This window comes from Rhamphochromis longiceps, linkage group LG20, assembly GCF_057381845.1.
Source record: "Rhamphochromis longiceps isolate RC_006_pf linkage group LG20, R_longiceps_female_GT1.1, whole genome shotgun sequence".
In the NCBI taxonomy this organism is placed as follows: Eukaryota; Metazoa; Chordata; class Actinopteri; order Cichliformes; family Cichlidae; genus Rhamphochromis; species Rhamphochromis longiceps.
In genome coordinates, this window is record NC_140576.1 from 34,513,556 (window position 1) to 34,528,011 (window position 14,456).

General features: G+C 37.9%; 1 protein-coding gene across 1 annotated transcript; it reads left to right on the top strand.

Annotated features, from left to right (window-relative positions):
• Positions 1–120: 120 nt before the first annotated feature.
• Positions 121–7,470, top strand: LOC146645798 (uncharacterized). Its single transcript, XM_085394825.1, has 7 exons — positions 121–546; positions 2,892–3,236; positions 3,439–3,603; positions 4,126–4,236; positions 4,497–4,531; positions 4,614–4,760; positions 6,419–7,470. The coding sequence occupies exons 1-7, from the start codon at positions 504–506 to the stop codon at positions 6,593–6,595; spliced, it is 1,023 nt and encodes a 340-aa protein (XP_085250951.1). The 5' UTR covers positions 121–503; the 3' UTR covers positions 6,596–7,470.
• Positions 7,471–14,456: the final 6,986 nt, after the last annotated feature.

The following is a 14,456-nucleotide window of genomic DNA, read 5'->3' on the forward strand; positions in this document are numbered from 1 at the left end:
ACCAGATCGTGACATAAATACTCAATTGTATTCCAATTTTCTAGTCTTTACTTAATCTTTATTTTTGCTGGCTTTCTTTCTATTTCAATTCATTATTTTTGTCCTTTGCGTCTATAAATTCTTTCTTACGTATTCTTTATTAAATATTCGTTGTAAATGAATATCTTCAGTGAGCAAAAAGGTTGAATTCATAATCTTTGTGACTTTCTCTTTTGATTATTTTTTTTATTCATATCCATCCATCATTATTTCTACAGCAGTGTGTCACGTTCTTGTGTTGAGCTTGCTAGCCATCTGGCTTGTTTAGACTCCAAGGATGTAAATCCAGCCTAACGCAGCTTTAGAAGTGATGAGACACAAAAGCTAAACCAACACAGAATCCTTCACTCTGCAGTTCAAGAAGTTAAAGCAAAGGGGAGAAGTGTAGAGCTGTATGATGTGTGTGGGGGAGGGAGTCCATCATTAAGAGAAGTGAGAAGTTCCTGGTTTGTAAGACAAGCAATATGAAGACAGTATGTGGCACTGCGGTCTGTTTCATCTTTCTCAGTGAGTAAATTTTTGTATTATTACTCCTTCTTGCATATCATTGCTTTATGTGGTTAAATATGTTTATTGGAACATGACGTTTGTTAAAAATATGAGGTAACTTCCCCAAATATAAACCATGCAGGAACCTTTTTTAAGCATGGCTCCATTTTTTATTACCTAAGGTTATCTTTTTTTTTTTTTTTCCAAAAATTCTCCAAATTTTTTTGCATTGCACTTCAATATTTAATAAAATTTCCACGTATATACTTTTTTTTAAAGAGTAGTGTTATAGTTGAGATTTTTTATGGGGAACCGACAGTTTACAGTATCACTGTTTTGCAACACACTGGGTGTCATGGTCCCTGTGCCCTGCTGGTCAATCCTCTATTGGGCAATATGTTTGTGGTTTGTTTGCTCTCTCGCCCTCTCTCTCTCTCGCCACGGCGATGCTCACTGCGGGCTCCCGCTGCTGGCCCACACACCTGCTCATCACCACACCGGCCGCTGATCCCAGCTGATTACTGCACTACTTAGATGGCGAGTCTGCACTAGTCTTCGCTGGATCGTTGAACTATCAGCGTCAGTCAAACTTGTGTATCTGCCAACCTGTATCTTGAAAGCCCTTTGTTATTATCCCGCTAACCCGACCTTTTGTGTTTAGATCGTTTTTGGAACCGGATTCTGAGAGGAGTGACTGAGGAGGAGCTTTTGTACAGAAAGTGTGGAGCACCTTTTCCCCTAACCCTGTTTCCCACGGACCCTGGCGACCCGGACCCGTTTCCCCTGCACATTGTACATAGCCACTTGGTGATTGTGTTCACTGTGAATAAACGCACTGTTCTTCGCTTAAAGGGAAACCCTGGCCTGCGCCTGAGTCTCTTTCGGAACCCCTAACACTGGGAAAACTAAAAAAGCTGGGCTTAACATTTGGACTGTTGGAGCTGTTTTGCACCTTTGATGAACAATTGTAAAGTTTAACAGTGTTTCTTTGTCAGAGTGTTTGTGGTTAAACATGTTCAGAGGTGTAAGTGCCTCTGAAAGTACAACTTAACTTCCCCATTTTTATTTAAGCATGACTTCAGTTTATTTTGTTTTTCAATAATTTCAGTTTTTTTAAGAAATTATCCTGATTTTCTTGTATTGTTGTTGAATATACAGCCAAATATCTGCATACACTTGTTTTTTATTTATTTTATTTTAAGGATGTATTTATAGTTGACAAGTACACACTGTTGTTTCAACCTCACCGCTTTGCAACACAAAGGAAGGAAAAAGAGAAACTGGTCTTAACGTTTGTGTGTTATTCTAGTCTGTGCGTGTGTGTGTGTGTGTGTGTGTGCGTGTGTGTGTGTGGACACAAAGAAAGTGCAGCCACTGTTGGGCCTTCTTCACCTGAACGCTGGTGTTGTGGGTCCAGGTGAGATCAGTGGAAATGTGGGTTTCCAGAAAGGGGGAGACAGATTTCCCCCTGTTCAACATTTATAATCAAAGGGTTGGGGATTTGTCTGTGCCTCCTGAAGTCCATTATGAGTTCTTTTGTTTTAAGGATGTTCAGCTTCAGGTTATTTTCTGAGCCTCAGCAGGAATCATTCTCTACCTCCACCCTGTATGTTGTCTCATCTCCATTAGAGAGGAGCCTGTTCACGGTGGTGTCATCGGCATACTTGAAGATGATGTTCATTGGTTGGATTGATGCACAAATATGTGTGTACATGGAGTAAATTAGGGGGCTGAGAATACAGCCCTGCGGAGACTTGATGCTGAGTGACAGTTGGGCGAAGAGTTGGAGGCAGTCTGACTGACTGAGGTCTGTTTGTGAGGAAATCTTTGATTGAGGAGCATTTGGCAAGGGGAACACGAAGGTGGATCAGTTTGGTGGTAAATTATGTTTAACCATTCTTTGCTTGAAGATGATGCAACAGCAATGTTATTTTTTTCATACTTGTTAAATATGAAACATAAAAGGAACAACACTGCGTGAGTGTTGATATCCTGAAGTCTCTGAATGTTCAGCAACACATCTTCGTTTTACGTGCGGAGGTCAGAAAAGCGGACGAAGATGGATTCTGAAACGAGTAAAACTCAAGATGATATTCTAGCTTTTACACAAAATTTCAACTCTGAGTCTTCTTCAGCTGATGATTTGTGGAGATATTAGGAAAAAACATGACATTTGCTGTTTGTAAAATTACTTTACTTTGCAAGTAAAGTAAGAATTTAGTGAATTCAACTAAACATTTATGACCGTTCACATGAAGTGAATAAAAGTGAATAAATTCAATTAAATTAAATGTACAAAAATGTATTATTCATAACATATTACAGGGTACATATTAACTATTGACTGTTCATCATTTCTACAGCACTGCACGATGGAAACTCTGGTCAAGTCAATACAGGAATTCCCACCTATAGAAGAATGGAAGGAGAAAACATCAGAGTTGAATGCAAATTTTCTTACTCTGGAACCAAGAAGTTCTTCTGTAAGGGAAAATGTGAAAAAAGAAATATCCTAATTGAAACAACAAAGAACGCAGCTAAAAATGACAGATACAGCATTCAGTATGTAGAAAAAAGTGTTCTGTCATCTGATATTCTGTATGTGAGCATCGGTCAGCTGAAAAAGTCGGACACAGGACCATACATGTGTTTGAGTAAAACCTGGCTTGGTGATCTGAGCCATGAGTTTTACATTCTTGTCACAGAAGGTGAGTTCCAGCAAAAATATATTTTTATGTCATTGCTTTACATAAACTTAAGATTTAGTTTTTATAAGTTCCACTGATGACCACAAACTAAACCTTACATACAAACACTGAATCTGCTTTAAGCATAATTTTTAAGATTTAATCTCATTGTTTCATTGTTCATGTTGTTTGTATACTTCAACTTTAACATTTCTGTCATCAGGCTCAACAACAAAAACAGAAACAGCAACAACAACAACATCAACAACAAAAACAACAAAAGCAATACCAACAACAGAGACTTCAGTCTTCAGTTCAGAAAGTGCTGGAGTTTCATCAGTGTCCCCCGAAACCTCAAAACAGCCCCAGAGATCGCCTGCAAGTTCAGGTACATTATACATTTTATGTTTAATATGTAACATACTGATGTAGATATGATCTCGGTTATTCAGACCCTTTTCCATTAGTACCTGCACAGACTTGTTACGGTTCGGGTACCAGGCATTAAAACAGTACCTGCTCGGCCGGGTTTCCAAGAGATCCGAACTTGGCATCACTCGATGAGTTATGATAGCACCTTGTTCACAAAAATCAAAACCACCATTTTTGAAACCCGACATTGAGGGAAATGGCTACAAGAAATGATGCCGTGGTCCCCCGACTCTGGCGAAAAGCCACAGACCAAGCAGCAGGTGTGTCGACATCAGTGTTGCTTCATGTTGCATAATTACATCATGGCCTGCTCACACCACGTTGCTATAACAATGACCTCGCACATTAGGCAGTACTTGACTGTCATGGAAAACCAGTCAATCTGAGTCAAATTTTGGCGAGACATTGCGAGTCAATCCGAGTAGATAATGAAAAAAATCATTAGACTCTCTGAGTAAAACAAATGTGTTCTTTTAAGCTGCTGCAGGTATGCTTCCTTATGTGGGTCTGTTTCTGGCCATTATGATCATCCTCTTCTCGGCAGCTTTGCTGATTTTCTGCAAGAACAAGAGGGCCAGTAAAGACAAAGGTACACACACACACACACACACACACACACACACACACACACACACACACACACACACACACACACACACACGCGCACACAGACAGAAAACCTGGTTTTGAAAGGTACCGAAAAACATAAAATGCATTATTTATCTACCTCGGAGATGTCCGTGTGTGGAAGAAAGAAAAAGTTTTTAAAAGCAGAAATGAATGAAAATAACAGAGTTTCTGGTTTAATTCTTCAAATGTGGCTTATTTTTTGTCCTGCATGTTTTTCAGGACCTTTGGAAAATGAAAATGGTGACATCACACAGGCGAGTTACAGGAATTCTGAGACACCTGAGCTTCATTACTGCTTGATTTGTATGAATAACCTGGGTTCTTCTTTCTCTACAGGTGAACCAGCTCTATGAAGAGATCAGAGAAATGGACACTTTGCCTCCCCTGGGTGTGTCCTCAGCTTACACGTACCCCAAATACTCCCAATCACATGGATTTGAAAACATAGACTTCCACAGCCTCAGCACCCCTCCTCAGAACACAGTAAGTAAAATTGTGGTCTGATTTTAAGCTTTGAGGTCAGAAATCTGGATCTTTATATTAAATTAGGTAACAGTTTGAGTAAAAAAGTAATGAGGACCTCAGGTTATGGCTGAGCAAGTACAGCGTCAGCAGATTAGAAATACGTTTTGATGACGGGGCTACATAGGGCCTTGGAAAATTCACAAAAAAAATCTTCAAGTCAATTCTCAAATTAACAGGTCACCAGTGAAAAGAAGCTAAAACAGGGCTCATGTGTTCTCAATTTTTGGTTTTAAGTAAGAAGTAAATGGTAAATGGCCTGCATTTGTACAGCGCTTTACTTAGTCCCTATGGACCCCTTTGCACTTTACACTACATTCAGTCATTCACCCACACACACACACACACTGGTGATGGCAAGCTACACTGTAGCCACAGCTGCCCCTGGGACGCACCGACAGAGGCGAGGCTGCCGGACACTGGCGCCACCGGAGAAGTAAGAAGTCTGACTGTTGCATTTAGGATCAGCTGTAGTTTCTGTAAACTTTGTTCACCATTTAATTTCTTTAATTGGGTCATTCGCTGCACTGAGTTTAGGAATGTCAATGGGAAAGAGATGTGCAGCTGATGAAACCTTCACTGATGAAATTATGTTCACTATTTGTTCAAAATGTATTTCGAGAGATGATTAATCAAATTTACGAAGATTTTGGAGGAAGTAGTTAGTGTTGCTGTGGATTTGTTTTGCATCAGTAAAGTAGCTAGCTTGTTTTGTACACTCCATTTTTGTATATGCAACAATGTCGAGAATAACTGAGGATGTTAGAAAGATTTGGGACACAAAATGTGGATTTTTACTGTTTATGCATATATTAAGGGCAGAGCAGGCTGTACCCGCTGTGGAGACTCAGGTCTTTTGGAGTGAAGGGCCCACTCCTGAAGACCTTCTATGACTCTGTGGTGGCCTCAGCCATCTTTTACGGTGTGGTCTGCTGGGGCGACAACATCTCTGTCGGGGACAGGAAGAGACTGAACAGGCTGATCTGGAGGGCCAGCTCTGTTCTAGGATGCCCTCTGGACCCAGAGGCATGAGTGACAGGAGAATGGTGGCTAAGCTGTCATCCCTGCTGGACAGCATCTCCCACCCCATGCAGGAGACTCTGGCAGCACTGAGCAGCTCCTTCAGTGGCAGGCTGCAGCACCCATGATGTGGGATGGAGAGATTTTGCAGGTCTTTCGTCCACTCTGCTGTCAGACTCCACAACAAAGACTTCCACTGATCAAACACACACAAACCCACACATGTGCAATAGCAATAACACTAAGTGCATTACTCTTTTTCTGGCATCGCTGTATTATACTGAATTGTATATAGCATTTGGATTCTATTTTATTCGATTGTATGTAGTATTTTATTTTATTTTATTTTATTCTATTCTATTGTGTACAGTATCTTATTGATATCTTATTCCAGTGTTGTTCTCTAATTTTTCTATGCAACTTTGCACTGTCCACTGCTGTAACAAAGAAAATTTCCCACGTGTGGGACTAATAAAGGTTATCTTATCTTATCTTATCTTATCTTATCTTATCTTATCTTATCTTAAATAAATCTATAAAAAATAATTTGTTTCAAATTGCTTTTAAGAAACTAAAGTTTGTTCTCACTTTTCTTTCAGGCTGAAGACAACTCAAGTACTCTTCATTACTCTGAAGTCGATTTTTCCCACATTCCTGCCACCAACAGCGCTCCATCTCGTAATGCAACTGATGCTATTTACTCCACACCTGTGGTATATACCAGCCCTTCCAGCCACACCAAAGATTCTTCATCTCCTCTGTACTCAGCAGTTTAAAAACGGTATTAATGCTGCCGATGGCACCTTCCCTCTCACAAAGATCAACAGGTGTTCGTAATTCATAGAAAATGAGGTTCTTTTCTGCTTATTTAAGTGAACTGAATGTTCAAACTATTAGCCTCGGATTAATTTATTTAATTACTTAGTAATATCTACTTTAACTTAACAGATAATTGCATGCATACTTCTTGGAAACTGGAGTATTTTCCATTAACAAATACAGGAAAACCCAACTGACATGGAACATCCATTGCTGTGTGAGAGCATGCAGTGGTCTCAGCTCAGTCAGCAGGTTGTTCTTGGAGAAACATCCATAAATGGAGTTAGCAAAACAGCTTCTTTCACATATAGAAATTTACCTCAAGTGATGTCTTTCTTGCCCAAACCCAACAAAACTGAGACTGAAAAGTGAATAATGGCATGAAAAGCTGCAGAAAACTCAAAAACATTGTGTCAGAAAACCCTAAAGACAAGTTCACTAGAGACAGTTTCTGTATACTTTCTGTTGGCAATGTAAACAAGCAAAAAAAACCAAAAAAAAAATGGGTGAATTGATTTAAAATATTCTTTTAATAAAGCTTTTGGGACTGCGCTCTTCTTGCCTCATTATCCAGTGTTTTCGATCATACTTGGCTCCCATAATCTCTATAATACATGGCGCAGTCTTATTGTTCAGGCCTGAAAGTGAAGCTGATTTGGAAGGTTCAACAAATCCAGCAAATCCAACCACATGTTAGACTTTAATGTGAAGATGCCTAAATCCACAGATGAAACAAAATGCAACCCACCATAAAAAAACAAATAAATGAGCAAAACACCAAATTGAATTATAGGCCCCCAGCTTTGCTCACAAACCTGCTTGTTTGTGTAATTTTGTACTGACACAGACACTGAAAGTACTGTGTTAATTGTTTTTATAATCTTAACAATATCACAGTTCTGTGGGTTATTGGATTTGCACAAGGATCTTTGTGTTCTTATTTTAGTTTGCTTCACTGTGCTCAACCTGATTTTTAAATCTTAATTAAAATAAACATGAACATCAACAGTTTTAACTGTATGGTCTTGATTGCAGAATATTTTTATATATAAAGGTACATGGACTGGTTCTTATATAGCAATTTTTACTCTATTTGAACACTCAAAGTGCTTTATACAACACGCCTCGTTCACCCATTCACAGACATTCATTCTTTTTTCTACATCTAAATTGTTTCCATCCAACATTTACACACATTTATACTTATGCATGTTTCTGCTATTAATTCATAAATACAAACTGTCCTCTAGTGCAAATGTAGTAGTACAGGTCCTGTTGTGCCTGGTTATTTTCCCCTCTGCAGCTGTATTGTAACACATGGTGAAGTTTTTATTGCTATTGTAAACGTATTTATGGTATAGCGTCTGGTTCTGTGTGAAGTCAGATGGAAGAGGACTGTGCAGTGTTGTACTGCAAGACCTCCCTCTTCTATGTGGTGATAACCCAGCTATAAACCTTACCAGCATCTACAACGCTGGTATTTTTTCCCAGTGAGGAAGCACTACATCATAGTCGATGGATCAAAAAGGCACCACCTAGTGGCGATGTATGAGAACTCAGAAACGGTGGTGTCGTAAAACAAATTTTCACTTCCATCTTTATTCATGAATGGATGCAAACACACCTTTTCTGCATTCATAATTTTAACAAAAATGAATTGTCTGCACCACAAGTTTGACTGAATGAGACCAGCAAAGTTGGAAAATAGAATACGTGTTTGGTGCAGGTAATCTAATTTTTAAAATCAAAAAGAGGAGGGGGAAAAATCAAGCTTTCAAATTTGCGTAGAAAGAACAAGAGAAAAAAAAGGTTTGCCTTCAAATGTCAAACTACAAACTGCATCACAAAGCCACAGCACTGTCTAATAATAGTGCAGACAACAAGACAGCAACATTTATTATAAACTGTGTTGTTTGCAATGACTTTTATACTGACTTTTTATATTGTTCACATAAGTTTGTGACTTTAATATCAGAGAATTTCATATATTTTTCCTTTTTCTTTGGAGTAATATTTTCACTTCATGCAAATTTTTAGATGACTGCTTATTCAAACTTCCTATTGGGAATTGTTTTAATGCAACGTTCCTTGTGAAATCCAATGAAAATATAGTTACATCAACATAAGAAGAATGTGACAACTCGAAGGCAAAAAAGCTGTTTTGATAAAAAGGCTACATTTAGTTTTGACTTTTATGAGATTGCATCATGATGTTTTCTATTTTGTTGTTATTTTAAGTAATGCTTCATCTGGTGAACAGAACAAAAGCTCACTGGCACTAAAATAAGTTTCTCTGAAACCCAACGATTAATTTGTGAAGCAGGATTTCATCTCATCCAGGTTAGCCCTGGGTTCACTTTTCAGAAAAGCAAATTATTAATGAGAGCTAAGGACTAATCAAAACTCACTATTGCATTGCTACTTTTTTGTACTACAGCGTAATCAGCTGATTCTGTGCTATTTCCACCTAATCACGTTTATCTTCACAACCACATCACGCCTTCCTTTGTTAACTTATTTTTCTTTAGAATTTCTTCTTAATAGTTTAATAATTATTCACCATTTACTTTACTACTTTTGTTTTTGTCATTGCACTATTTTTATCTACATTTGACACACAAACTACCCTGTGTAGTGTCTTTAAATGTCCATCATATTTCCATGAGATGACACATAAGCCAAGGGACGTAACATTGTGCATTGGCCTCAATATACAGAAACAGAGATATTTTTGAATAGTACAAAATGCACACAAATGAAGGGTTTGTATTTTTCTGAAATATCACTGATGACATTTGTTTCCTATGGATATAATTATCATTATAGTTAAAACAGTAATAATAATAATAATAATGGATTGGATTTATATAGCGCTTTTCAAGGCACCCAAAGCGCTTTACAATTCCACTATTCATTCACTCTCACATTCTCTCACATTATCACAAGCTACGGTTGTAGCCACAGCTGTCCTGGGGCAGACTGACAGAAGCGAGGCTGCCATATCGCGCCATCGGCCCCTCTGGCCATCACCAGGAGGCGGTAGGGTAAAGTGTCTTGCCCAGGGACACAACGACCAGGACAGAGAGCCCGGGGATCGAACCGGCGACCTTCCGGTTACAGATGCGCTTCCCAACCCCCTGTACAGTACAGAGTACAGTACTCTGTACTGTACATATACAGTCAATTTCTAGTTTTCAGCACTCAGGTACATGTGTGATTTTGGATGAGGATAACAACGTGAGATCTTTTCAGGGTATAGAAAACATGAGATATAATATAAATAAATAAGTAGAAATGCAGAGCTGACGAATGGGTCTCATCATTAAGAGAAGTGAAAGGTTCCTGGTTTACAAGTGAAGAAGGAAGACAACAGCATTAAACCATCAGAACCTTAACATGAGAGCCTGTCACTTTTTGTTCTGCTTTATCGCTGTAATCTTGTAATTTTGTGCTTTCTGGGTGTTACTTCCTGTTTTTAGAGAATAGATGTAGAGAAGATAAACCGCAGCTCTTTCCGAGAACATGCAGTTGTAGAAAAGGGCAAGAACCTGTTGATTCTGAGTGACGTTGTTATTTTTACACACACACACACACACACACAAACACACACACACACACACACACACACACACACACACACACACACACACACACACACACACACACACACACACACACACACACACAGACATAAGACCTATAAATAAACTACGCAGGCAGACGCAGAGTGCCGATCTCAGAAGTTGCTGCCCACGCGTGTAAAAACGACTGCAGTCTTTGTGTTTTCTAACTCAGGTGTCTTAGCTGAAGAATTACAGGGTGATCTAAAGAAATCCCCTGTCATTTAGTTTTCTTTTAATTAATCATTAAGTTTTGCATGGTTGATGAAACATTTTAATGGTAAACTGTTTTAATATATTTGTTATATAGTTTTAAATATAATGTTATTATATTCTGTTTCTTATGTATATTGTTATTTTCTGTGGTTCTCGTGCTCGTTTTTCTGCCTAGAAATGGTTAACTTGTTGTTGAATATCCAATGAAATATCCACCCCTGTACTTGGCTTTTCATTCCACTGAAATATACCTTAGAAACTAGTCTTAAAAACAAGGATTAAAATAGATTTAGAAAACATATTTAAATAAACTAAATGTTAATGTCATTTGCTCTGTTTGTCAAACCGGTTTCTGCTTGGAGCTGATGCAGCAACAATGTTACTTTTTTTAAAATGTGAATGATAATGAGAGAAATAGCACTGCATAGATGTTGACACACTGAAGTCTCTAAATATTAAGCAACACATCCTCATTTCACATGCGAAGCTCTGCTGTAAAACACACATTACCTCCCATTGCTCTCATGCAGACACACAAAAATGACAAAGATGATATTTTCTTTGTTCACAGCTTCAATCATTTCAACATCAAACAACACTTCGCAACTTTTTCAACATCAGTCTCCACAACAACAATAACACAGAATTTGAACTTCCATGACTCAACCATGACAGAGAGTCATTCATCGGGCTCAGGTAGGTAGGTGTGATGTGAGCGTGGATCCATCCACGTGTTTATCAAAGCAACTTGTCCCTGTCCTCCTTCAAAGTAAAGTAAGAAATTGGGAGTTCAGCTGAACTAATTTGAACAAGTTACGACTTTTCACATAAAGTGAATTAATTGTACACAAAAATATTTCAACAACATATTTATTACAGGGTACATATTAACTATTGATTGTTCATCATTTCTACAGCACTGCACGGCGGAAACTTTGGTCAAGTCAATAGAGTAATTCCTACTTATAGAATAATGGAAGGAGAAAGCAGAGTTAAATGCAAATTTTCTTACTCTGGAACCAACAAGTTCTTCTGTAAGGGAAAATGTGAAAAAACAAATATCCTAATTGCAACAACAGAGAACACAGCTAAAAATGGCAGATACAGCATTCAGTATGTAAAAAAATGTATTCTGTCATCTGATATTCTGTATGTGAGGATCGCACAACTGAAAAAGTCTGACACGGGACCATACATGGGTCATTTGAGACAGACTGCAGGCTATAATATCTGTACACAATAACCTCACTAATATTTGGTAGGATTGAGGTCAGGGTCATTTGAGAAGTGTAATGTTAGCTTGCTTTTTTCCAAAACTTGTTTTGAATTGTGTTGGGGATCACGGTCCTGAAGCTTCACCCCAGTTTAATTTAAGTTTAAACTGCAGAGCTGTTGATTTGGGTGAAGCTGAAATATTTGGATGTAGTCATTTGTCTTCATTATTCGATCCACTTTGTGCGATGTACAGTACCACAGCAAAACAGCCCCAGACCATGATGCTACTTGGCAAAGTGCTGACACATCCAAATAACTTTTACTTACATACAGTTATTTGAACTGATAATCTTGGAATCTGCAGTTGTTTAGAAATGGTTCCAAGAGATCTTCCCAGTTCGTCTAAATATACATTTCTCCTTCTTGGATGGTAAAAAATTAAAGTCAGTGTAAGTATATATTTGAGTCTGTATGTATACTTTTGATGTTGTGTAGAAAATCCAGAATAAATTCAAACTTGTTTACCCGGTTCTATTTTCTTTCTTTCCTGTATGAAGGCAGTAATTTCTTTTCTCAGATTTAACTGGATATTCTGTTCATGTCCAATGATTCCAAATAACTGCCCAAATTGCCCAATCTGCCCATCTAAGTACCCAGATATGTTTCAGTATGGCTGCCGAGTAAAAGGGCTTTCCCCTGGAGAAACCTCTGCAATTTGAATGTAAATACTGATCCATAAGAACTCTGTGGACTAAAAGTTCCTGCCACAAAGTTGTGCTATTGAGTAAATGAGGAAAATTCTCAAGCAGACGTGTCACAAAAGAAGGAAGTGTCCTTATTCTTACCTGCTGCACGCAGTTAAATCAGATTTTTTGTAGCAGAGGTTTCTAAGGGTAAGCCAACACATGTTGCTTAAAGGTCTGTTAAAAATAAAAGTAGTGTAATTTACACAGCTCCACAGTGTCGGCCTAATCTCTGGTTGGTATGGGCAGAAGTCAAGAGGCTGCTGCTGGTAGTGTTGCAGTTGTGGGAAGGTTGGCCTACTTGCTTAAGTCATGGTTTTAATGTCACAGCCTGTCTTAGTATTCGTCTTGACCACATGCATGCCTGTCTGCCTGCGGTGCACCGTCATCTCAAACTAGCAATAAGTTTTGCAATAAGGAGATTTATATCTTGAACAAACAAAGACTTTCATTAAAACTATATCAGGGGTAATTTTCTCTGTGCAGAACCCTTTGCTTCTAAGAAATGTTTGACTGAATTGAAATCCATTAGTGCTGAACAGTATAAATATCAGAATTTTATATCCTACAGCACAGTTAAGGAACTGTGTGTTGAGACTCACAGAAATCCAGCTGAGTACGGCTTTAGAATAACTTTGATTGTAGAGTAAAAACAGTTGCTAGGCAGTGTTTGCAGTTTGACGGGTTTGTGTTCATTGTTTGACCCGATGAAACTACAATACTGCCATCCAGTAAATTCATACATGTAATTTAATTAAACCCAAACAGCTTGTGTCAGTAGAAACTAAATAAAGCTAAGAAAACCAAAAGGATAAATAAATGGATTCTGTAGGACCACGTTTTTTTAAATGAAGAAGGGAAGAGTGTGTATCTGTGTGTGATGTGTTTGAAGGAGAAGTGTCATCATTTTAAAAAACCCAAAAAACACAAGTTCCTGTTTGTGAGTGAAAAAGGAAGAGAAGCAGCATGAACCCACCAAAGCCTCGATATGAAAGTCTGTCAAGCTTTACTCTGTTTCATCTTCCTCAGTGAGTAAATTAACCTCACATTTCTCTCATTTCTCTGTTCTCGTCATCGCTGGCCTTTATCTTTGTTTTTTAGGAGATCGTCTGTAAGTTTTGTTCCTCATAAACAGTTTTGTCTGCATACTGTTTCATCACTCACGCGTTTTTTTTTCAATGTGGTGTTTAAAGTTGAAAACATCCTCCTGAGATCCAGAAGAAATTTTTTTTTGATATTTCGATTTTAAAAAATTTAAGCATTGCAAATTTCTTTTCAGAATCATTATTTATCTATTTATTTATTATTTTCTGTCCCTTGAAGTGGAGATCAGGTCTTATTTGATCACACGATGATATGATCCTATGAATCCTATGAAGGGAAACATCTTTCCAAGGCAGCCTTGTTGAATTCTGTTTAATTTTTCTTCTTGTTATTTCTCTGGACTGCCCAATCTTGAAGAACCTGTCTCAACTCATTGAATTGGCTATAAATACGAACCGGTAGACTCAGATCCTAGTCTCTCTAAGGCCACAGATATGTTGAAGAATATTATTGTTCCAGAAATTTTTCACCTTTAATGCTAACTTCAGAAATAACCATCTCCCTCTTATTTGTGTACTGATTTTGTTTTCTAAAACCTGGTTGCCTGTTTTCTTTTTGGCGTAATGAGAGGACCACCTGTTCTGTAGTTGCAGGCAGCTTTGTTCTGTTTTCATATTTCATCCTGAAAATAAGTTCAAGCCAGTTGCAGCATTGTTAAAAATGAAATGATAAAGACAAGAGGCACACAGTTTAATGCACTTTTAGCATATATATTATGAATAATGTAAATTGGTCATTAAAATTAAAGTGGACTTAAACAGTATTTTTAAATCACTAAATGCTACAAGTATTTTACAGAACTTCAAAGTTTTTTGAATGACTCACCATTTAGACCTTATGAAGCCTTAAAAAATTCATGTTTTTTAAGTCAATGTGTCAACAATTTTTTCAAGCTAAAAAGGAACAGCACAGCCTCATGG

Excerpts from the sequence above, each read along its gene's own strand:
- LOC146645798 (XM_085394825.1), top strand. The coding sequence starts at position 504 with ATGAAGACAGTATGTGGCACTGCGGTCTGTTTCATCTTTCTCA. Across the intron at positions 3,237-3,438 it reads TTACATTCTTGTCACAGAAG|GCTCAACAACAAAAACAGAA; the intron begins GTGAGTTCCAGC and ends TTCTGTCATCAG. Across the intron at positions 4,761-6,418 it reads GCACCCCTCCTCAGAACACA|GCTGAAGACAACTCAAGTAC; the intron begins GTAAGTAAAATT and ends CTTTTCTTTCAG.